General features: G+C 36.3%; 2 protein-coding genes and 2 long non-coding RNA genes across 4 annotated transcripts in view; 2 read left to right on the top strand and 2 right to left on the bottom strand.

Annotated features, from left to right (window-relative positions):
• Nucleotides 1–1,591: 1,591 nt before the first annotated feature.
• Nucleotides 1,592–4,318, top strand: LOC117243123. Its single transcript, XM_033510361.1, has 3 exons — nt 1,592–1,866; nt 2,460–2,904; nt 4,149–4,318. Exons 1-2 carry the CDS (start codon nt 1,664–1,666, stop codon nt 2,827–2,829), a joined length of 573 nt encoding a protein of 190 aa, XP_033366252.1. The 5' UTR covers nt 1,592–1,663; the 3' UTR covers nt 2,830–2,904; nt 4,149–4,318.
• Nucleotides 4,319–16,529: 12,211 nt separating this feature from the next.
• Nucleotides 16,530–18,208, bottom strand: LOC117243125. The gene is made up of 3 exons (XR_004495401.1): nt 17,901–18,208; nt 17,674–17,813; nt 16,530–17,125 (listed from the first exon to the last, which is right to left on the bottom strand). It is a non-coding gene; the product is annotated as an uncharacterized LOC117243125 (long non-coding RNA).
• A 3,338-nt stretch (nt 18,209–21,546) lies between these two features.
• The window catches only part of LOC117243117, a 33,780-nt gene continuing 29,164 nt past the window's right edge, over nt 21,547–26,162 (bottom strand). The window contains exons 3-5 of the mRNA XM_033510327.1: nt 24,110–24,244; nt 23,040–23,485; nt 21,547–22,899 (exon numbers count right to left, since the gene is read on the bottom strand). Of these exons, the coding sequence (XP_033366218.1) occupies nt 22,122–22,899; nt 23,040–23,485; nt 24,110–24,244 (1,359 nt within the window). The 3' untranslated portion in view covers nt 21,547–22,121. The remainder of the gene's footprint in view (nt 22,900–23,039; nt 23,486–24,109; nt 24,245–26,162) is intronic.
• LOC117243118 lies at nt 23,333–24,234 on the top strand. The gene is made up of 3 exons (XR_004495399.1): nt 23,333–23,461; nt 23,954–24,071; nt 24,152–24,234. It is a non-coding gene; the product is annotated as an uncharacterized LOC117243118 (long non-coding RNA).

Raw genomic sequence — 26,162 nt, 5'->3', positions numbered from 1 at the left:
ATTTATTACATTTCATACACGACACTTCTTTTTAAATGTTGCGTATTAGATTTAACAGATAATTCTAATGTCAACCGACATATCGCAGTCGAGAAGACAAAATACACCAAAGGTCTTTACAACTTAAAATACACGTACATCTATCTATTACCAATGATTTAATAGCGAATAGATATTGAATTATTTATCTAAACACTGTATTATTAGAAAAAAACGTAGCGAAACTATACATTACTAAGAAGTGTTGAATAAAGATAAAGTTAATTTAAATTCTACTTTCAGGATTCGGATAAAAATCATTTAATCAAATTCCAGACGATTGCACACGTTTCATAGGATACAACAGGTGTGTATACCGCAGAGGATGGCGTAACTATGAATTTCCAATTACATATATATCAACCACAGTGATCTATGAAAATCAAACCAGTTTGCACATCTATAAAGGCCTTGTTCCTCTGAAATCGAAATTTCTGTCATTTTCTAACAAAGCTGCCATTCAAGTTCTACTACGGATCAACTAACAAAATAATTAAACAATTCTAGTAAAATTGCAATTTCTTATTACAGACGAATTCTATTTATTTAACGCGACGGGTAGCGTCGAAGGATGGGACTTCTGTCATTCTTTAGTAAAAGTATCATTCCAGTTCCGCATAAATACACAAAATCCCGAATCTACTAACAAAATAATTAAACAATTTTAGCAGAAGGGAAAATTGCAATTTCCTATTACAGGCGAGTTTTATTTATTCAACGCAACGGGTAGCGTTCACAAATGGGACTTTTTTGCCTTTTTACTTTTTTAGTAAAGTCGCCATCTTAGAAATGGAATTTCACGTGGATACTACTAGATACTATTTCGTTCGGTTCTTCGCCACGTCTCGGCGATAATTCGAACGGCAATTTTTTAAGCACTCCTCTAATTGTACTCTCAATTTGCAAGTCAAACAGCCGGAAGAGTACTATATTTACGAAGGCATGAGAAAACAGCTTCGATGACGTCACTGTTTAAAGGTCTATCGTACTCTTCTGGCGCTATTCGGTACTGTTTTATTTCTGCTTAGGTAGATCAGGAGAGAAAGAAAGAAAAAGAGACGGAGGACCACCGGTCCGAGAGGAGAACCGGCAGATACGCAAACATCGAAAAGAAATAGATCGAAATCGCTTCATTTTTCTCGCTGGATCGCCGCCAATTATAAAAGCACGCGTATACGCATGTTCGACTCGTTGGATATCGAGTGGAAAATATGAAGAAGGCGCGATTGTCTCTTGGAAACGCGGTTGTTTAATATTCAACCGAGTGAAATTTGTGATCAATGGATTGTCAAACAAAATGTCAGCGCTGAAAAATTATGTACAATCGTATCTTTTATGGTAAATTATGTTTTTTCGAAAGTATCGTAAATATTGCTTGGTAGCCTGATCAGAACCATACTCGTCCAATGTCGAAGAGAAAAAAACATTCAGTGAGAAATTATTAGTTATAATCTATCGATTATTAATAGTCAAGGGAAATAATTATAGGTATTAGTTACAGGACATTTTTTAGTAAATATTAATACAAAAGTAGCTTTTATTTTGTGCGAATATCTAAATTGAATGTCAAAGTATTTTGTGTAGATTAAATCGTCTTCGGCGATCCATAGCAGCAAATGCTACAATGGCAGCGCAAAAATCTCCAAAAATCGAGGCCCAGGTCGTAGAAGCAATTCGTAGGCTGCAGGCCATTCAAGGATCAACTCCACAGGAAATCAGTAATTACATTGCTCAAGAATATAATATTCCTGGCTCTGAGATTAGGCGTCACGTTCAACTTGCCCTCAGGCGTGGCGTGACTTATGGTATTCTTCAGCGTTTGAAGGGGTAAATGCAAGAAAACAGGATTAATTTCTACAAGCAGCCTTCCTACATCAATAGCTGCATTTTTTAAACGATTCACAAACTACAATCTATTATCTTAATCTAGAATTTTACAAAAAATTGAATTGTAGTAAATGATAGTAATTTGAAAAGGAACGCAATCATTTTGCCAAAAAGATCAGTTCTAAAAGCAGCCCGGATGTAACTATATAATATAATAAAAAAAAAAAAAAAGAAAAGAATTCAAATAGCGTTACAAAATTAAAAAAAAACTCAAGGCTACATCATACTAATATTACTATGAAGTACTATAGAATATTACTTCAAAGTTTGAAGGAAATCGAATTGCAAAGAACCAGGTCAGAAAACGTACGTATCAAAGTTTTGAGATAAAATCTGCTCGAGCTTCGGCTCAATAAACCACACGAACAAAATATTCTAAAACTTGAAACCTTGAGAATGTTACAAATTAGTAATGGAAAATTCTATTTCCTGAAACTTCCAGAGTAACGTACCCCGTTAGAAATAAATTTCTTATGTGACAGATCAGATGCTACGTGTGTCTAAATACATTACAACAGTCTCCTTGTTTTCAGCGGATGCTACACGTACAATCACGACTACATGTACAATCAATGCATGAACAGCGGCGACGCCACTGCTGTCGACATTCGTTGCAGACGAAAAAGACGATCTAGCCGGAGAAGAAGCTCGAGGAGACACGGTAGAAGGAGGTACAAGAGTCGTGGATCTCGACGTAGATCCCGTAGAAGGAGATCGCGAGGAAGACGAAGAAAATCGTCGAGGAGACGAAGGCGGAGGGAAGAATTTCCAAAGGAAATCGACGCGCTAAAGATGACCACCGTGACCAAACAATCGTCGAAAAGCAGCAACCTCTTACCGAAGGATGGTCCACGAAGCAATCATTCTACCATCTCTGGAAACTCCGAAGAGAAGCAAGAGTAACCATCCAAACGGATATCCTTCGCTTTTACGATCGACTCAAGAAGCAAAGATTGACTCAAGAACAAGAATACAGATGCAAGTGAAATGCACACGCTATTTGCCTGAATCCATTCGAATGCATTTCCCTTTTTAAACACTTTTTTATTCGAGTATTTTTCTTGCTTTATGGATAGATAGATACATACGTAGGATATGCCGCGATGAGCAAAAGCATCGACACAGATCAGCCTTTCTTGGAAAATCTTGTGTAAATTTGTAAAGAGCACGATTTTTCGCCTGGCCTGTTTCGTAGATTGTAAGTTGCAAGGATCGGAAACAATCGAACAGAATTTGCTTATAGATGACGCTGTAAATGTCAAAGTTGAAAAAAATTTTTTTTTTTTATTGGAAAATCTTCTACGTAGCAATAAGAGTGCCATAATGGTACAGTTGCAGTGTGATTTCCCTCTCTAAATAGTTATTAATAACGCTAGAAAATGATGTCACAACGTCGCTTCTACAGAGAAAAATATAGGTGCGAATAAACATTAGTTAGTTGTCTCTTGGCTTTTGTCTATGCCATCTATCTAAGTAGATGGAACATTGAATTTTCTTTATGACTAGCATCTGGCACATACAGGCTTTCCTACAGATACAATTTTCTTCTTTGTGAATTTGAACTAGATTTGCGTAATGCTTCCTTCCCTCTTGAAAAACTTGTTTCGTTTTTCTTTCTTTCTTTTCTTGACACTTACAGTGTTTTCTACAAGCACTCTTCAAATATGAGACACCGATTTTAGTTCTCAGCAAACGATTTATGCCAGTCGGAGTGATTGAATCCGACGAATATCATAAAATCAACGAACCAAATTTAATTTAAACAAGATATATAGAAGTAATATTCTATTTAAGTACCCAGATTTAATAAAAGCTTTCTCTGAATTGGTACTTAGCGAAAAATCTCTTGTAAGTAATAAGTTATCTTCTTATTAGAAATCGAAATATCTTGCCGTATCTATTCCAAAACGATTCCACCAGTGATCGATTTTACAATAATAGAAATCTTATATTTTACTACAGACAGTCCCATATATATCTTTTATTATCTATTTTTTATTATATATCTGCTTAATGGCAATAAATGATGGTATGTTTAAATTTGACATTTGAAAACAACGGTTTACAAAGAATCGCGTGTTTTACAGTCTGGTACAGCATTTTGTACGAATCTGGTTTATCATCATTGTAATCTTGTTTATAGTTCTCTTTGAAAATTTCCATAATGCTCATAATGTAACCTTTGAATGTAACCTTTGCTAACGTCAGATTTTCTTTTGCAGTTTCCTCGAGGCACTCGAAATTTACATATTAAGGAAAAACAAAGAGGACGAGATTGAAAGAAATTCTAAGAAGACCGACCGCCAGTCATGGATATACATACGTTTTGATAAATGTTTTATTTTATCGTTATTCTACCTTTCCTCTTTTCTAATCTGTTGTATTTGTACCTGTGCTTTTACTGTTTTGGAATAATTCTTTTTCTAAAAATCTATCTCTGCCGCGAGTAACATGTAACACATTCCGAACACCTTAGAGATCACAATACATTGAAAATATTTGAAAAATCGTGCACTGTTCCGGAAATACCGAATCACAGGCGAATCTTCAATTTCCAAAAATCACGTTATGTCACCTAAATACACGATATACCGGCTAAAAATAAATGTACGAAATACTCACACGAGAAGAACGTCATAAGGACGTCATTGGAAAGAATAAAACATTATCAGGGCCTTCTCGCACAATAATTTTCCAACCAGTAACATCGTTATTAATCTTAATGAATGGACAATTTTTTGCGTCGATTTCTACGTCAAATAGAACAATTACGTAAATAAATTGTCATCCTTACAATTTACTTCCAAAACTTCCTCTCAACAAAGTAACGCAAGATACTAATCATTTATTTATACTAATTATTTGTGACTCTAATTTCCCTAATATTGTCAATTCAATCGTACAACAGGGTCCAGGTAATAATTTCATTCTTTTCTTCATAAGTTCTCGTTATTGAAATGTATGAATTTTAGTATTGAAAATGCCGGAAAAACGAGCTGCGTTAAAAGCAGTGGCCGTTTCTCAGCAATGACGGCCCTGTCCACGGCCTTGTTGGCTAATGATAGTCTTGCTAATGATGCGTTCGCACACGCACACGCACACGTGTAGTCGTGACGCGTGACTATTTCACCCAGCAGCTCTATGGCTAGGCACCGTTCAGCCCAGAAACACTTTGACAATAAATCTATACACAATATCCTGTGTGACGATTAAATAATGCCGGCCAAACTGCAAACATCAGGCGCAACCTTATTTACGTTGGAGAGAGTTTAAACGCGCGAGTCGTTTGCTTCAACGTTAAACGTTTTTCGCTATTTAACATTATATTTATTACGATGTTTTATGCTAATGGTATCAACAGCGAAAAGTTATTTGAATTGCAGATCCTTGTATCCTGTGCGAACAGTTAAAGGTGGAAAGTGAAAATTGCAGTGTTCTATAACACGCGAATTTCCTACGTTCGAACGGAACGAACACGAGAAACGTGTTGCTCATTCATTCGTTGGGAAATTAAATCGAGCGCGTGGATCCGCTGGCCAAGAAGTTAAGTACCTTTTGTTCGATGCAGGATCTCGTGAAGCGTTCACGGTATGAAATTTAATTGCCAGTAAATCACGAACCAGTCGATAGTCATTTCTACCGAGTAACAGTTTTAAACTTTCGGTTACGTTATACCCACGAGCAAGTGTATCTGTCTGGTTCGAAACGAACGACGGTGTTCTTTAACTCCTTTGTTTATTTAGAAACTATTTGGAGCATGCTATTGCGCTGAGTAACTTGCAAAGATCATAAAAAATTCTTCTGAAACTGATCGAACTGATAAACAAGGAAGGCCAATTAAGCCTTAATTAATTTCTACAGCCAAGAAATAGGGCAGGCGGGACAGTCAGCTACGCTCGTTAAGGCCCAGAACTGAAGACGACGCGTCGCGAGTTCGAATCCTCGGCATGTGGAGTATTTCGAAAAGAGGACGGAAAAATCAAAATTTCCCTTAAAAGTAATATACTACAGGCAAGCGGCCAGCCCCTCCCTTGCGTGTGTTGTGGGTGTACTTTCTGGGAGTGTGCTCGTTTAAAGGTGCTTGGTGTTAAGCACACAGGGGCCTGACAATCAACTCGCACTAGTCTACCGTTCCGTCTGTGGAGGTTTTAGCCGGTAAGAATCCGGCACTACCCTCTTGCCCGCCTGCACAAGGGTGGTAAAGTGTCTATGAAGATTTCCTCCACGTAAAAAAAGAAAAAAAAGAAAATTCATCGTCGTCCCAACGGACCCACGACTAGAAGAAGCGATAGCGCTAGGGACAATGCCCCCCCCCCCTAACTCAGGAATTATTAGAACTCGAACAAGAGGACGCGGGAAGGGGGTGCAACAGAAGTTAATTCATAAGAGGTTCCTGGAGCACTCCTGTCAAACGCGTAGGATGGTCATCGTGGAGTACGCGATTATTAGAACAGCGGAGTATCCATGAGGATTTCTCCACGTACAAAAAAAGAAACGCCAAGAAATAGGGCATCTTTCGTTCGACGTAAGGTCACTTACAGAGTTACCAGAGTCTTGTGAGATATTTAGACGGCTTATTATTTCCTAATCTTCCTCCAACTATCTCTTAATTATCCGAAACTGGCTATACCACTCTGCCAAATGAAAAAGTCACTTCAGTCTTCATAAAATTCCAATTATGTTATACTTACAGATTGCGAAATATTTATTATCTCAAACGAACGAGAATATTCCGCGGATTTTTATGTGACCGCTTCGAACAACTTTCAAGTAACCGTGAGAATGAAAAAAAGAAGCAGGGAGAGATAGATTTACTTGCATTTTTTGCCAAGTGATCGAACGACGGATGAACATAAATTTTACTATCTGCTATAGAGGTCTGTCGCGAGCAACAAAAAACGAATAATCATACATACGCCGATAACAATATCTCGAATGAAATCGTCAGTCGCATAATTACTCGAGAAGGCAGCCGAGATAAGGCAGCTTGTTAAGAAACGTAACGAGCAGGTAACGCTAGACCAGCACACGCTATTGTGAGACGAACCGTGATTTACGATCGTGTTAGAGCATTTGGATAACTCGCAGGGAAACACGATGCTATCTCCTTCGTAGTCGATCCCTTTGTTTCGATATACAACGATATGCAACGATATGCAGAATGGTTCCGTACGTGGATCGGTATTTTATTTAATCCCTTCAATTCTAAATATCTTCATATGTACTTCATATGCACTGCGGATAATTATTCAAACGATACAGGTTCTATGTTATTTTCACGGTAGAACTGGATTTATACTGCGCGCCGTCAAAATTAGGCGTTCGTCACGTTTACTGGAAAAGTCTATTAAAATCATCTTTGCTGAGTATTTTACATTGCAAGGCAACGCGATACAAGTGAAATAAAAACTTTACGAGAAAATAATTGAGGAATGAAAGCAGCGAGAAGCAATCGAGCTTCGCTAAACATCGGTAGCCAGCGAGTGTTTACGTATTTATGAGAAATTTAAAAACACTGCAATCCATAAAATGCGTACAACATACGGAAATATAGAAAATATCCAGTATGTCCAGTACACGTCGTAATTTTTAATAGACGACATGAATTACTACGTACGTATCGTTGCTTCAGCTCTCGTCATAAAAATATGAAATTGCGTAAGAATCCATAGTCTAATAATCGTCAGGTGTCTCTAATACAATTAGTATCTATTTATGACCGGCAATGTATCTGAACTCAATCGGAGCGTAAACAGTTTACGTGATTATAACAAGCTCGTATAGCAATAAGAATTCATCGAGTTTCACCATTACTTATGGTTTTCATTCATATAACAGGTATATCAATTTCATTCACATCGAGACAAGTAGAATGAATGGGCAACGGTTCGTTTAATGGACGCTAAACAAAATTTCGTTTCTAATTCCTAAATAAACAGAGTTCAAGTAAATGGTGCTCTATCGCGCTTCGTTTTTACAGTAACAGATAAGTAAGGGAGAAAAATAGATCATGCAACTATTATACATAGAGTTCGTATAGTAATAGGAATCCATTGATTTCCCTCATTACCTGCAGTTTTTCATTCATATAATAGGCGTTCACGTTGAGGTAAACAGAGTGAATGGGCAGGTAACGATTTTCATCCGTATAATAGGCGTTCACATTGAGATAACCGGTGTGAATAGGTAACAGGTAAAGATTTTCATCCATATAATAGGTGTTCGCATTGAGTTAGAGTGAATGGACAGCGGTTCATTTAGTAGACACCGGACGATATTTCGTTCTAATAAACAGAGTTTAGGTAAATGGTTTTCCACTTGTTGAAGTAATTACTTCAAGAAAAGCTCTACACTTTTTCTTTTGTATATCCGTGACTCGCAGATCGCTGTTACGAAGAGAATAGAATTTAGTGACACAAAAAGATTCAAAATAAGGAGAGGTCCATATTGTTGTGCACTTCAATATAAATTTTGTTTTGGATCACAAAGTCTAGAAACAAAAGAGCTATAAGTAGATTTCTATTGCTGTTTCTTGTAGCCTTCAGTTAGAGCTACACACCAAGGTTAACTTTTTGGTAATGCTCTTTGCTATAAATATATGAACGTGCTAGCTATCATAGCCTTTCTTCTATTGTATTGTAACACTGTAAGGATCTGGATCAGCATATACTATACCTGTACTTGTACTGATACCTATATTTGTTTCAATATATTTTTCTATTAAAAATTCATCAGTCAACCTCAACACTACTGCTCTTCGCTTCTGCTATAAAAGATAAGTGAGAAGGTTACATTGGCAATGTTAACGTGTGAGATTTTTCAGTGAAACATCGTTATATATAGAAGTTGTAAGGGTAGAAATTCCAGGTGTGTTAAATTTAAATTATTCAAGAAATAGTCTGCAGACTACTGGTGTTTGAATAATTATAAGTAAATAATGATTGATGAAATTAAGTAAACAATAATTATAAATATCGCAGATGAAATAATTTCTGTGTTAGAATAGAAGAAATTTTCTTTTAACGATAAACATGATTATTCTCGTGTGATGATGATAATATATACTATGTATATCATACATCACGCGACAATGACGATGGTCATGTTTATTGTTAAATTAGTACAGATTTTTCTAAATTAGTAATTACATGAAATAGTGTAAATTACGATACACTCAAGTTCGAAGAAGTTACAATTTCTAAAATGGAATTGTCTCCTTTACGACAAGATCCTATGTATCGGTTGATAGTGTTAAAATGATTGTAACGATTCAATCGAGGATGCCAGAAAAATCGTAAGAACGTAATCAAAGTAACATACGTATAATGCATGCAGTATGAGAACAAGAAAATAAATATCAGCAATGAGAACGGCAGTTAAAAAATTGCAGCCGAGATATATAGCCTGCATTGAAACTTCAGATCCTTATCTCTTCAGCTTCCTATCAATTCCTCCAACACGTTAACTTTTATGCTTGACCGATTTTACGATCCCTCTACATAGAAGCCGCTATACCTTCTCATTCAAGAACCGCCTGTAACCTTTCACACCTCTCAAGTGATTACTGACATAATAACTGCTGCGATTGACTAAGTACAGACCCGGCACATTGGTTTATTTTCACCCGAAATCTTGTTATCAGATTACAAGAAGAAAAATAGACTTCCAAAGAAGTACAAAATCAAAAGAGAAATTCACCAGCTAAACGGAAATAGACGCGATTTATTTAATCTAAAACCGATGGAGAATCGTCGAAACGTTCGAGCAAGAAGCTATTAATACCGATTTCTTCAATTTCACTAATAATATTACCTCGATTATATACGGAGACAGCCAGATCTACAAAAAATGTGAACTAAAAAAAAAAATGTAAGAAAAGAGGGGAGCTGGGTTTGCTTGGATGGAAAAAAAAATGAAAAAAAAAATATAGAAAAATGTTGAAAAACCGATGGTTTATTCGCGATTGTTCCCGCGAAAAATGCGGAGTACGATGACTTCGAATAGAAAACAAACCGAGTCGCAGCTTTTGGTCGTCGGTTGTGTGCAACTTGGCGGGAATAATATTCTATTTGGAGGCTGGCCAACGTCAAAATGCAGATTTCTGGTATGTGCATCGGCACCTACTATTTCACCTGCATATTCGCCTTACCATACGAAATACGCGAAAGAGGAGGCACGTGGTGTGCTTCTGTTTGCCTGTCACGTGTCTATGCGTAGCTCAACGCACATTTCTATTTCGCACGTTATCTTAAGGCGCAGAGGAATCGGCGAATACATACATCCGCGAATCCTCGTTTGTCTATCTATAGTTTCGAACGTATTCTGTCGCGTGATGCAACTTTGTAAGCACGAGGTCCTTCGAAATAGTTCGAATAGCAACTTCGTCAAACAGCTTTGATCTTCTCATTCGCGTAGCTCATATTGCGACGAAATATGGAGAATTTCGCGAATCTATTTCACTGTTGATATAGTTTGCCTTGGAGTACAGGTGAAATATTATTTTTTATTATTTTTATTGCAAACCACAAATTTTTCCCTCGTGTTTCCTTGTTTCATCGAAGAGCAAGCAAGCTTTACGTCGCGCTAGTAGAACGAACGAAATAATAGCAAATTGCAGTACATACGTATACGTGTAACAAGAGTATATGAAAATTCAATGAAAAATTAAAGATTAAAATACAGCAATAGCGATATAAGTTGGCTAACATCAGGTGAATATCGACTTGAAGCAATTTTAGCAAAATCTAACGGTAGAAAGAGACGATTGCGTTGAAAACGTAGGTATAAAGAAGAACAATTTGCTAAAGAAAAAGAAAAAATCACATTCTGAATTAATAGATTATTGTGTAAGATAGTTCCTGAGAAAATCCAGCTTAAAACTTTGACGAATATACTTAAACCGAACTGGGCAAAAGTAAATAATCAAAAGAAGTTAAACTACGTGAGAAAATAAGCCAAAAACGTAGAATGACACTTTTTCACAAGATGCTTTGTTTTCCAGAACAATAAATTTGAAAATGTATCGCGCGTATCAAAGCAGTTCTTGACTAAACCTATACAAACGTATTATTCATTTGCTTCGAAATCGGACCTTAAACGGAACAATGTTATTTTACATTTTTCACTTATTTTCGCCTGTATAACAACCTCCTAATTTTAAATATCAGGTTTAAGTATACTTGATATCTAAAATTTTCAAACTCCATTTTCTCAGAAACAAGTCGTCCAACGAACAAACTTTCTTCAATATTTTCGACACATTTTTTCACGTAGAATCAGCCTGTACCCAATTGTAGCAGCAGTTGCGAACGTGTATATAAAAAATATCACGAGCCATTGGTCTATCGCTGTTTACAATAAGAGCGAGACGCTGAGTCGGCTGAGAAAAAGGCTTAATCGGAACAAATCGATAACAACTTGAATTAGTACGGTTACGTACGCTCCTTGAACTTGGTGCAATCTCAATCCATCTTGCGGCTGACAAATCGATGAGCTCGAGGATGCAAGTAACAAGCAGAGAAACAGGATCGCAGGTTCAAAAAATTCTGCACGACTTTGTGCCGCATTTGCGACAACCTTGTCGCGGAAGCCGTATTTTACATCGAGACACATAACATAAAGGCTTCGTGTCACCGTACACTTGTACGATTCGTTCAATTATATTAACTCCCTGTGTTTAAACCGTGACACAGAAAAGGGAGAGGACACGAAAATGAGAGATTGAGGCTGGGAAACAGGGGGAAAGTGATCGAATGGAAAATTTTCTATGAATAGAGACGGTTGCTCAACCACTTTTTCCTTCTCACTGTATTGCTATTATTAGTTTTCTAAGAATAAGAGAAGGACCTATCGAAAACCTATTATCTTCTTCTAGAATCAAAATATCGCTGAAAGGTAACTCGTGTGAGAGAGAAAAATGTGAAAAACAAAGATCTATCAAATTCAATGGAAGCAGGATATTCAATAAGATTTATTTCGTAGCGTTCGAATCTATAGTTTCCTGGTCTTCGCTATACTATTCTTAGCTTCCTGAAGATCCATCTAAAATTTTCCTATTTAAAATTCCTGATTTTTCTAAAAATTGTCGCAGAATGTTTTAAAGCCAAAATCTCGCTAAAGTAACGTGTTTGAAAAAGAGAGAGAAAGAGAGAGATCGTTCGACCTATAGATCTTCCGATGGCCTCGCTTTTACTTGCGATCATCCGAACGACTCTAAATTACCATCACCACTATCTTATCGTGCAGTCTCTTTTGCAGGATCATAAATACGAGAGTTGTACAGAGCTCGGGAGAAACGGCCACGTGCCTGCCCGCGTCGTCGCTGTAAATTACTCAAAACCAACACAATAATGAGTAAGCAAGTTGGAAGCAGATAAGCTTCGTCTTGCAACTTATTACCATAGCTCGAGGATGTTAACAAGTAGCAAGAAAACCTTCCTTCGACTAACATCATTTCTTTCCTTCTTCCGCAACACCGCTATTTTACACCTACCATACTCTAATTCCCTTGGTTCCAGGTGTCTAAATTTTATTTGTACGTATTTTACATTCGAACACCGTGAATGGATTTTCTCTTTTAAAACTGCGCTGCAACGACGATTGAATTTCATTTTTATATCTGCAACATGGTTCGAGATACGTGAAACGTCGTATGTTTGCAAGAAAGGATTAAACCTGGTACTTTAAGTTTAAGTAAACAACCATATGTTCAATACGAAAAAAAGGCAATTTCAAATTTTATCTGGAAACGATTATAAATGGCATTTATATATGGCAATGTCGAAATTTTTGATAATATAAACTTTTTGCAAAATATACCAAAGTGAACGTGAAATACACGAACAACGTAAACTTTAAAGTGGAGGATTTCTTGTAATGACAACGAAAAAAGCAGGTCATTTTTAAGGATTCATTTTTAGATCAGTTATATTGTGATATTTGAACTTTCTGGGACGTAAGTGGATAATCTTGAAGTACATATAATTTTGTTTATTTCAATTCTTCTTATTATACGAGTCTCGTGATTAAATTTGGCAATGTAATCATTGTTTACAATAGGTAATAGTATTTGTCACGGTCGTCACAATGCGAATGTTAAGGAATTTTCTTAAAGTTGGATACTTTGCACTGAAATTGAATCTATGCTTGAAAGAAAAACGTAAAAATTTAGAAGAAAAATGTACTTCCTTCGCCGGATAAATTGAGTTTGTATCGTTTCAAAGGATATTATAAAGAAACAATGGAATACAAATTTCAGGTTCATTTCCCGGAGAAATTTGTAAAAAGTGAGTAAACCTTGTTCGAAATTGATGAATCAACTAGTTTCTCGTGCGCCACAGTTCGAAAAGTATTGAAAGTGGCAGTTTAAAAAGCTAATAAACAACAATGAGAATTGAAGTAAAAAAATTACATTTGCACTTCAAGGCTACATTTACATCCCAAAAAGATTTAGATACAGTGTAATTAGTATCTGGTGTAAAAAAATTTATAATAATCACTTGCTTTTATCGTTTTTACACGAAAATCCTTCTGTACTAGAAAATTCTCTCCTTTTGTATTAGAAAAAAATTTCCAAACAGCAGAAACTTCTGTATCAGAGATTATTTGAACGTGAATTCTTTAACGTATCCTTAAGTCCTAACATCTCAACTTTATAAATGCTGACATTGGTACTTCTTGCATCAAGCCGCAGATACATTTTACGCAGATACACATATTTAAGTGTATATCATATTCAGTTTCTTTAAATTCCAAGCAGATTACTGTCCAACAAAATTTTCATTGTTACATATGTACGCAATTTAAATACACTATTCTCTATTGTCTTTCTTGTTCACTTCGCGTGAAATAATGTCTGAATTTCACTCTTGTACGTATATCGTGTGTATTTTACAAACAATTTCTCGAACTTTTAAAGAAACAGTTAGCGGCAGAATTTCGTTTCTGTATATCTGGCCAAACACTGTCTCCTCAAATGTGTTCTTAATATGTTCTTTCCCAAACCGAAACGACGATGTCTAGCCTACCGTGTCATAAAATTCCCCATAAATACAGAAATATCCGCAGTACAGCCGCTAAGAACCAACCAATTCCCCTCACCAAAGATAATCCAATAAACTTGCCAATAAATTACCAATATATTTTGCTTTCGAGCCTCCTCCTCCTATACAACGACAATGATCTCATACTCTAACCATCATCACATGACCAAACCAGTCCCGAAAAACATTCTAACTTGAAGCATATTAAAAAATCGGCTGATTGCGGTCCATAGGGAAAATATATAAAATTTGGTGCAGCAATTAACGCGTTAATGGATCAGAAAAGTTGCACGTGATTCAACGCACAAGGGGGCAGACCTTGGCGTTCGGCTGGCACGCTCTGATCGATAAAACGGAAGCAGGCATCGTTCATGGGACGGTTCGACGTTGATATCTGGCGAAAAGGGTGCAGGGGCTGGAGTCAATCAGAAGATCGGGATGGGGACGAGACATCAGGGATGGTGTTTCACGACGCGACGAGGTCATCGAAGCAAAGAAAGAGAAGGCAGAGCTTGTCGTTTCACCGCAAACCCGAAAATATCCATGTCGACCGGTATGTTGAAACCTGGCATAAGCTCTGGCCGGTTGCCAAAAGAGCGGTACTCGGTTGGAGGCCACGCCAGGCCAGAGGCGAGCGGCCTCGTCGATCCCAACGTCCGTTAGGCCTCACGAAAAAAAAAGAAAAAAAAACAGACGAGTAAAAAGAAACCAGCCAGAAGACCATAGACCATGTCCGTCTATAACGTGCAAGAAGACTGCGAAGCACGTAATTATCGATTTGCAAAAGTATCGAAACGAATATAGAGGATATAGCGCTCCAAACGTCTTTTAACCAGTTAGCTGTTGCGATCTCTTTGCAAAGTGTGCACCTGAAATGCGTGGCAAAAGGTAAACGATGACGAGTATACTCGTCAAACACAGAGTATGAGTGGCTGTCATAATGGAGAATTAAGTTGTAACGAAATGATTGTTTTATTTTTTAATTTTGTTACTGACAAGGCTCGTGATAACGCAAATTACTGTCGTTTCTTCCTGACGAGTATATTCGTCAGAAACAGGTAACTGGTTAAATCGAGCGTAAATTAGAAGGAAGTGAATTTTAGATTTCGATTAACTTTAAACTTTGACGATGATCGGCGATTCGCTACTTTCGTTTTGTCACGGATTTTGAATTTTCAGGAGACAACCGTGTGGTAGGCTGCACCTTCACGCCAACGTTCCCCAAACATTCAGGTCTGTCGTCGAGAAGTAAACTGCAATGTTCATCGGACGTTGACGCAAAAGTGCAGCTCATCACACGGTTGTCTCCCGAAAAAGCAGCAGCATGACAAGATGGGAGTGGTGAAACATCTCTAGAAATTCCTAAGCGACGTAATCCTTGTCCAACTAACGTGGCTGCAGTGAGGCAACAACAGCATACACCGTAATTGACATCTGTTATACATAATATGCCCATCATACAATGTAAATATTGTATAATGGACATAACATTTGTTATAACATGCAATGTCGGTAATTACTTAATAACAGACTGGTCTAATATAGTATTGTACAAGCCTATGTAATATATCTGTATACTACAACAGTCGCTCAGAGGTGAATATGAGTTTAAATAAATAAAATAATAAGAACGTAGGAGTGACGTTGCTCGAGGAAGAAATCGAACCGCCACTGGGTGATATCAGTCTCTCGAGATTATCACCGAATTACCCTTCGGGAATTTTAATCATCCGTTGACCTTTCAACCGACTAACACCAGTTAACTCGTTTTCTTCTTCGTCGTCCTGATAACTTTGTATCCGGAGACACTCCTATATTATACCAACGTTATGCAGCGTTCTCCTCGTGGATCTTTATTTGTTTCACAGAAGACGGGAAAAATAAGAACGTCCTGGAAATTTGTTTGTCATTGTAGAGGAATCGTTTAATAATGTCCAGCGTTAGTATTCCATCGATGTCTTCATAACATGAACGTTTTTAGGACAGAAACGTGCCTGTTATGACGTGAGAGTCTCTTTTCCTATAGAAAAAAACTTCATAAACTTTTTTTAAAAGATTCTGGGACACTTACCGATGTTTTTACAATGCGTTATAAGATCTATCGTTAAGTCGAGCTTTTTAAAACTTGTTGGATAAAACTACCGATTCGAAAGACAAATTTCGCTTGAAAGATTAACTTACTTAAAATATATGAAACACATACAAGAAGGAGTACATCGAGGAGTACTTCAAGATTTATCCTCGACAATGCCATCAACTGTTGAAGTATTTAATATTCTACATGCAAAGATCGCGCATCTAACAGATAATTATAATAAGTACTGATTAATCGGCGTAACGGATAATCTAGGCAAATATCGAAAACTTATCGTAAACACTTGAAATAAAAATTAGAATATCGAACTGTATCGCGATTTATTTAATATTTACAGACATCAAAATATTAAAATCTGGCTATTTTAAATACATTGCCAATTAGTTGCTGAAACGAGTGGGATGGATTGTTAGAGCAAAACACGTGGTGTGTTCGTTTCCACCCACGGCTACTTTTTTCAGATACCCGTAAATTCGCAATTTACTTCTATTTCTGCAATGACAAACGTCGGTCCTTGAGCGAAGTCATGACGTAACGTGTTATCTCAGTGTCAATCTTGAAATTAATGTCCAACTACATCGCGTGAAAGTGTCGTACACGATAATTACGAACAGTAAACTGCCTGGTCATTGAATATGCACCAAAAAATGTCTCTTTTGTGCTACTTAATCGCCATCATAAATCTGCCTCGCTTACACATCTAACACTAAGTAATCGCTTTTAAATATAAATTCTCTTACCAAGTCCACGTGTTATTTTAATATTCGATAAAACGACTGTTATCCCTGTCGTCTCTTAATTTGTGGAAATACCGTTGGTTTTGCTGAATCCTCATTTCTGAGATATTTGCAAAAATAAGCAAGAATTTAAATAAAGAAGTAATCATCATCTGCTAAGATGGGAAATAATTACCTCATAACTAGCCATAAAATTATGTTACAGAAATAATAGCAGTAATAACGACAATATTACCTTTCTTTTTATTAGTAATTTAACTTACGCCTTTTTTAGTAGTAAAGAAAAAAATACTTTCGTTGCGAAATAGTAGTGAACTTAGTGTTTCCTGAAAAATTTACTTTTCTTATTACTGTTACTTTTTTTAGGAAACTAATGATATAAATATATACATATAATGAAACGTAATTGAATAAAGAATGCCATCTTATCAAAGTTATAAACCGTGGATCAAAGATAAGTTAGACACGATAACTATACCAAGATCGTCGGGACAATAGTCTAATGATATTTAATCAAAATCGATTTAAAAATTAAACGTCTGTAGCGTAAAAACTCAAGTGTGAAAATATAGATAACGATAGTAGATGTTGATTTTCTGTATGGTTAACTTAAAAATCTGTCTGACTCACACGGCGCAATATCGACAACCAAAATACCACTAAAAAATAAATACAGATTAATCGTCTTAAATGCGCAGAAAGGTATGTATATATGTACATATGTAAAATATTGATTTTTGTAAAAATGATAAGCATTTTTTTTCATTAAAAAAATTTACGCTTATGCCAAACAGATTTTCGATTTACTTCATAATTTTCCCCTTAAAGACTGTTCAAGTTACCCATGACTCCCACGTGCTCAGGGCAAACTAACCTCTTAAAAGTAAATAAACATTTTTCAGAAGAACTTGTGAACCTTCTTTGGTTGAAAACCTTACTCGTCAAATACCAATCTAACCAGCGAACTTCTATCCACATTATAACTACTTAAAACCTGAAACAAATAGCTAGAACCTAAAACAAATACAGATCGGCTAAATTACTAAATAGCAACAACATAATGATTTTCAAATATTTCTAATGATTTTTATGATTACTCACTCTAATCGCCTCATGTCACCTTACAATGAAACCAATTTCATCGCAAATAGCATATGAAACTGGTTGCAAAGCCGAATGGGAAGTAAGCCATTACGTTGAATCAGGGAACTGTCCTTAATTTACTGGCTCTATGTTTCGAATTATTGGTACAACGCCGTTAAGATAATTAACTTCCACTGGATTACCACGGTTTCACTCTTTTTTTTCTCTACGTAGTGTACAACGCATTTTACTTTTTGCTTCACTTTCTTTATTTCTGTTTTGTCGTTACCGATAGACAAAAGTTGAACGAATGCCGCGATTGCGCAAAACACAATTACCTGAGGTGGACTCGAACCTTGTTCCATAGATAATGCAGCTCTCATGAAAGTCGGATTATTGCCTCTCGATATACATATATAGCTTGAGAGACGCACTTTGGATCGTTACTTACATTTTACGCGTCGCACCATGTAAAGTGCTATGTAAATTAACCTAGCGAAAAAGCGTGTCTTCAGAGAAGAAACAATGATAGGTTTGAAATGGAGCCTCAGTCGATTATTACGCCAGAAGTCTTTTACACAATAATTTATTAACTGCTGTTAGTGTACATTAACAAGTGACAAATCATAAATCATACATGTAGATTTGTATTGTATAAATGATTCTTATAATCTTGCAGTCTTATATCGAACAGGACAGTCCTTGTAATTTATAAAATTCGCATAAGAAGAGATACTGGTAACTTCTAATTTCTAACTTATACAATTTTGCTAATAATATTGGAACAAACGTGTTAAAGGGCGCAGTATATAAAAGCTAAATAATTTCTAAACTCCATACAAATGTAATTCCATTTGTGAAGCTGACGTAGAACCATGAACGTCAGTTAAGATAGATATGGTCGAATAGCAAGCTAAGTAAACACATACGCAACCAACATTTTATTTCATTCTCCCTTCTTTATTACTCCCCCACTCTGTTTCTTTTAACACATTCCATGTACACCAACTTTATACGATTTGTACAAACCGCGTGGAACATCGATGATCCATGTGCCCACGTGTGTTCATTATACTTGTTAAATAAATTATATTTCATAATTACACAATTATTATTGAAAATGACCTAATTTATAAAATATTGATATATTCTAGTGTTCAGAAACTATTTCATGATTTTGTATGTCTAGTACGGAATGTGTCAATAAACTTGAAAGAACACGCATTTTTTAAATTCAAAGCAATCGAAAATAGAAAACCAAAGAATAATAAGGCATTGTTGTAAATAGTGATGCAGAAAAGAATATAATTCTATAGACAATTGACATTCAATAAATATAAGTCAATAGTTTTACCACGAAATTGTCACTTTGTATTGAAATTTATCACATGGCATTAAAAGCATTCCTCCCATGATCAAATCGGGAAGGTTAGTTAAAATCGCTTAGTAAAATAGTCGTATTGAGCCGAACAGAACCGAACATATAGGTTGAGCAAGTGAAAGTGAGGTTAGGTTGGTAACATCACGTGGTGCACCACGGGGTCCAAACGAGGTTAATCGAGAGACCAAGAAGCGAGCGCCGGCGCAACCAATGAACATAAAATGCGTGCTTACTATTCCCTATTCCTTTTTTCCTATCTTACTTCAACGAAATCCCTCAAATAACCTTGTCTTTTTTTCATTTCCTTTATACGTTGCTGCTCGATACCAATGAACGAGAGGAAGAAAAGTAAATGATTAGCATAAAAATTTAAACGTCACAGAACCCCTCCATGTTCAAAGAAAAATATCGACGACGCGACACAGCGATTCGTCAATGAAAACACGAGAGAAAAACGTGTTTGGCATTCGTCGAATCGCCGCCAGTCAGCGCTGAAGTAGTATTGTGCGCGAATTTCGAAGAAAAGGAAAAATGCGCGTTCTAACAAGGCAGAGAACAAGCTACGGATAGGAGGGGAGATTATCGAGCTCGTACAGAAAAGATACGCTAAAAAGATATATCGTTATATTTATCTGAAATTAAATAGTATTACAGCGGATACTTACCAATCAATGGAAAAATACTAGGTTGATCGAGCAGCGACTTAAGACTGTTTTCAACAAGAGTGGGAGAGGAACGATCCTTGTCACTCATTTCACGCACTGCGCCACGAAGCCGCACGTTCTGAGGGTTACACACGCACACCACAATCCGTTCAGTACACGGAACACCGCACGAAAGAACGAACGGCAGATATAGATAGACTTTCTATGTGTGTACACACGGGACTATACAAACTGCAAGTGTGTACGCGTAGGAGAAACAGCACACACAGACACACGAACGTAACGGTGTGTAGTAATAACAACGAGCACGCAGGCCAACGAGAAACGAATGTGCCTCCCGTGGGACACGATTAAACGACGTTCTTCCAGACCGGCAGAGAGAAAAGGCGCCCGCACCCGAACCTCTCACCTCGTCACGATGTTTCTACTATCACCCGAGACGGTCGCGGCCCGTTCGAACACTCTGGCCACGTTAAAATAAACGCGGAGCGCTATACCCAGTGCACGGTGCTCTTGAAAATCAATCTAAAAGTGGATCGGCTGGTGGCGCAATCTCCTGGCTAACCTCTGGACCGACTCGCGAACAAGTGAACGACGCCTGCCGTACTGATAACGAACAGTGTCTCTACTTTTGCCTTATCGCGATGCGCGCGCATCCGTCCCCCGACCTCCCACACCGCCCATCCACGAACGTTTCTCAGCCATGATCAGCAGTTTTCGTTTCGTTAAATCTTCGCTCACGATATCTCTTTCCTTTTTCTTTATTTCACGTTATTTTTCCCCATTTAATGATCAAGTGTTTTCCTCGCTCAAATCTTTTTAAATTTCTAGCTTGCGTTCGATAAGTTCAGTGCTTTGTGTGCGTTTCGAAGTTGAAAGCGCTGACGTTTGCTCCTTTCTACAAATGTATAGACATTTTTGTTATTTTTAATGTTATGCATAATATTTTTGTTACTTCCTATATGCTATAGTTATTTATAATGGGTGTTATAATGTTAATTTTCAATAGCTTATAACTAGATTTCAGATGCTTATTATGTAAATTCAAGTGTACAAAAATGTACAAAATATCTATATTTCTAATATTTAAGAGATCCTATTTTGTTAACTGTATTTCATAAAAATACAGATTTGCATAAACATGTTCAGTCTACTTACAACCGTACAATCTAAAACAGTGAATCGATGAAAAAAAGTATGTAAAAGCTGTATAAAAAATGTAAAGTTATTAGACTAATAAAAGTATCGTATATCACATAATCAATCATTGGTGTATTCATGTGATTCCATGGTAATCATGTGATTACAAGTATAAAAATAAATTAAGATGCATATATTTGTTTAAGTCTAAAAAGGATAAAATGTTATAATGTAAACAAATGTTATCAAAGTATTTTAGATATTAGTATATAGGAAATCTTATAATTAATTATATTATTAGAAGTAATTATATTTTAAGTGAAAAAACTTCTACTATATTGAATATTCAAATACTTTATATATCATTATTTATGTACAAATTCATGAAAGATAAAGCAGAGTACAGCTTTAATGACTTGTGTTGTATAGTAATACTTGTAAGTACAAATTGAACACTGTTTCAAAATGGAAGTTGAAATTGTTTAAAATATTTTAAAATATCAGTAAAAAGGCAAAATGCTCAATTACAATATTGGTATACATCTAAGAGATGTATATGATTGTCGATTACTTTTGTCAATACAAATGCTGGAGACAACTTTTACAAAATCTTTTGCATACAACTATTAAGAATTATGTTTTCCTAATACATATAAAAGTACTAACTATACTTGTATACATATTAACCTTCTAATCAAACTCTGAACAAGTTTATATTCTGTAGTAATGCATCAAGTCATTCATAAAACTAAAGTCAAATAAGTGAGAAACAAAAAGAAATTTTAAATTAACGTATCAATTATTCGCATTACGTTTGTCCCTAAACTGTCTTAAACGTTTCTTAAAGAATAAAACTTTCCCGAACAAGAACACATAAAATGTAAAACTGATCTAGAAATATTCAGACAGGAGTATTTATAATAGAAATTACTGTATCAATAATCGACTGTGCCTTCTATGTTCGGTCATTTGTTTACGCTTGAATATATCAAGTGCATTCATCAGAGTCATTTCGTTTAGAAAGTAGTTTATGTATATTGCTAGTAAAATCATTCAAACCCAGACACTTAAAGATTCAGTGGTAGTTTGAGAGGCGGTGAAGCTACTACGATGTTTATTAAAGAAAGCTCGAATTTCAGCAGGAGTGGAAGACCATCTACGACGTCTAGATTTTTCCAATGGTACTACCGGTAAACCCACCTCTTGATGACAACCTCTTATAGGAGAAATTGGCAGAATGTTAGGTAAACCAATTTCTTGAAAAGAACTCATAGAAGAAAAACCACTCTCATCCTCGACGCTACTCACACTGTCAGTTGGCTTTGATTTCGAAGATTTTTCCTTTTTCTCTACTTTTCTAACACGCCTATTTGGCGTAGATGTCGGCGTACATACGTAAATATGTTTGTGATTCGATATGGATACGTTTAAACAGTTATTATTTGGAAGTAGATCCTCTTCTTCAGTAGTTTTGCTGCTTCCTGAGTTGAGTGAGGTGGTGTCAAGAGATCTTCTTATACCAGGGAGAAGATCATGCAAACTTTGACTGACCTCAACAATGTTTGACGATGTTTTTACGAAACTCCTACTGTCGTTATCGGTGCTACTTGATTCGGTCCCATGGTCGTAACTGGAATACCCGATAGCTCCCTGCAAGCACGTTGGATTTACGTAACTACCATCCTGCAAGGTCACTGATACCTCGTTGTTATGATTATTGTAACGATGATCCTCTATGGGCGATGGGGAGGATCCGTTATTTTCTGTCGACGAGATTCTGGTCAGATCCGGTTCTCTCATTAAGAGCAACGACTGAACTGTTCTCATTAATCTGAAACAATTTATTTACAATTAGTTAAAAATAGTTTACTATCTTCAAATATTTTAAATAAAGAGATATTTAAAGTTACTTATTAGTAACTAAACACTACAAAACAATTATTTTAATCACTTAGGTATCTAGGTACGTACCTAAATGCTTCTTGGGATAGTTTCTGGGGCGGTATATCATTCGGGTCCAGCTTGGGTTGCGTAGGGCTTTTATAAACAACACCGTCATGAGTTTTATTGAGACCCTGAGATTTATTAAGTGGAGAAGTACAATGCGCTGGATCGTTTCTACGAAGCATCGACCAAGTGACTTCGCGGTAGTTGGTAGTGCACGGTGAGATCTGTGTGACCGATTTCGACTTCATGAAACGAGAGGAAGTTGAAGACGATGGTACTAAGGAAACATGATTCGACGGGGAATCTGCATGCACAGTGTGAACGCTATAGCTACGTGGAAACCGTCCCGTTGACTTCTTATCCTTAGGATTATTCTTCTCGTGAAGAATATCCAAGCTTTTGTGGGCACGGTCCAGGAAGCGCAGCACCTGCTCCATCAGGGCACGGTACATCTGTCTATTTGCTTCCATCTGTAAAATTTTTTATAAATAAATATTCATGCAATTTACACTGTTTCGTTTCTATAATAGATTTATATTACGTTTCAATCATATTGTATTATTAACATATTATAGTTTCATATAAAGATTTGTGCACAGGTTTGGAGTATTAAAAGCTTCAAACGTACACACACATTTACTGGATGACCACAGCATTTTTGTTGCATACAGAATAGTTATTTATATATAACATCGTATGTAACTATTGTGTGGGCAACAATAATTCTGTGGTTATTCAATAAGTGCACAAGTACAATAAATTTGAAACTTTAATATTTAAGGAATGGGGATTTTGTGGTATTTTTATTAAACTATAAAAAACTTTGTCAAAAGAGATGTAGAAATAGTTGCCTCTGTCTAAAGTTGAAGCTGTACTGTTTTAAAATTGCCAAAGTGTTTCACTTCTTTGCATACTTTTAATTCTTAATATTTGTACAGGTACTAAAGCGTTAAAAATGGCAGTGGAATATTATTCGGGGACAGACGGTGAAGTATTCAAGGAATGGAGATAAGGTAATCTGGTCGAGGACATCAACAATTTCCTCTTGTAAATCAGGTATGTTAAACGATCGTGGTTTATGGTTAAATAGAGACCTGTTTCAGTTGCCATTGCAATGTTTCAACTTGTGTTTGCAGGAAAATATTGTCGACTACTCGTACGTGAGGTATTTGAGTGTTCGCTAAAACTTCCTGAAGTCTTCGGTTCTCTTCTATCAACGATCGGTATTGCTGAAACAAAAAACAAAAATGACGAAATCAGTTAACGGTCAGTAATAATTATCACACCAATAATTATCAGTAATAATTATTGGTGTTTTCTTTTTAAATTCAATTTCTTACTTTTGTCGCACTTTAAGTTTAACGAGGAAAGTGTCCAGCTCTCGAACGACTTTCCTGAACGTAATAATCGTTTCAAAAGAAGAAAGAAGCGACGTGGTACGACGTATATACACGCGTTAATACAAGGTTTCACCTTGCGTAGGAGATTTTCACACGGTGGAGTGAACACGATTCGACGTTAGCAGAGCGTACGCCTGTTTATTGTACAGACATTGCTTTATCAATAGCGGTATATTTTATTTAAAATAATACATTGCTCTAATCATCGTTAAACGTAAAGGAAACGTTAAATATTTGTATCATTAATTACCTTAAACTTTATGTCGATTTTCCAATTAATAATCTAACGCCTTCATTTTATAAAATAATATTCCAGGTATAATATTGCATAAATCTATGAAATACAAATGTATACAACCGTATAATAAATAATAAAAGATAAATAAATTAATGAAGAGATATTCCGGGATTTGTATTAAATGTATTATATGCTTATTAATATTACTACCAGGTTTCTAATTGATATTCTAGAGCTATTATTTTATAAAATAATATTCTACAGAATTTCCAGCAAATTCATCATCACGATATTCCAAAATTTCCTTTAGATCTAATCAACCTTCTAAAATATCTGCTAGATTTCTGACTATTATCCTAAAGAACTTATTCACATCCTGAAACAACATTTTAGGATTTTCGCTAGAATTACAGCCAATATCAACAAATATTTAACATATCCGTGATAAATATTTCAAAAATCTCCGGCTGAACTCGTATCGTCAAGAAACATCCAATAACGGATCGATAACAAATTTTCCCCCAAGAATAGAAATCTTTACCACACTGAAAATAATTAAACGACCCAACATTAATGATCCTATTCGACTAACATCCTCGGAAGTCTTTTAAAACGCCATCTAATACACCCCAACAGAATTCTAATAGAAGTCGAATAGAAAACGCACAAAGAGGACTGGAGTTTTCCGCGAGTCCAGTCACGAAGTCGTCATTGAGCAAACAATTAGACATCGGCGAACAGTTACTTCGGACAACTTGAAAAGGTTCGAGCATCGATGATGCACCGCCATTCGAACGGATAGGCCCTTTAACATTTGCATATTTCTTTCTTTTCGGTGGCCGAGTCGCGGACACCGGGAATAAAAGAAGTTCGAAGAAACACGAGGTTTCTGACATTTCCATACAATGGCGGGAAAAATACGGTACGAGTTGCGAGATATCCGGCGATGGGCCATGCCTGATAACGAAGCCAGGACGCGCGAGATGTTGAAAGAATCATGCGTTCATCGTTCGGTCGCCACGCGTTCAACTATCACTGTTATTAGAATCATCAGCGGAGATTTGCTCTCAGCCAGTGGCAGAAAAATACACGATATTTCGAAAACCTTGAATCTTTGCTCTTTTCAACGCTCCGACTCTCTTGGGCCGCCTCATGCAATTCAAATGATACTATTGGCCAATTTCTTTATGACAATCCTCTTACGTAGATCCTCTGCTATAATAGTAACACGTTTCTATAATAATATTAAGTAATATTTTATACAGGGTGGTTGGTAAAAATTTTTTTCTTTAATTTTTTTTTTTTTTAATTTTTCCATCGAGACAACGATCTACCAACGATCTATCTAAAAGTGCACTCGTACCGAGCGAAAATTCAATGTCGATTTTCTCGAAAACAAAGCCTCGAACGAAAAATTTGTATTCTATATTTTCGACTTCTTTCTTCGTGTAGAATCACCCCCTTTCCGCTCGTACCGCCAGTTACCAACCACCCTGTATAATAGATACT

This window comes from Bombus vosnesenskii, unplaced genomic scaffold, assembly GCF_011952255.1.
Source record: "Bombus vosnesenskii isolate JDL3184/JDL3185 unplaced genomic scaffold, Bvos_JDL3184-5_v1.1 scf7180000013265, whole genome shotgun sequence".
Classification (NCBI taxonomy): domain Eukaryota; kingdom Metazoa; phylum Arthropoda; class Insecta; order Hymenoptera; family Apidae; genus Bombus; species Bombus vosnesenskii.
Note: the sequence above shows the minus strand (reverse complement) of the source record. Positions and strands in the feature narration are given on the sequence as shown.

What these genes read in the sequence shown, in the direction of transcription:
- LOC117243123 (XM_033510361.1), top strand. Translation starts at nt 1,664, where the DNA reads ATGGCAGCGCAAAAATCTCCAAAAATCGAGGCCCAGGTCGTAGAAGCA. An exon ending in ATTCTTCAGCGTTTGAAGGG is followed by an intron (nt 1,867 to 2,459) that starts GTAAATGCAAGA and finishes CCTTGTTTTCAG; the next exon opens with CGGATGCTACACGTACAATC.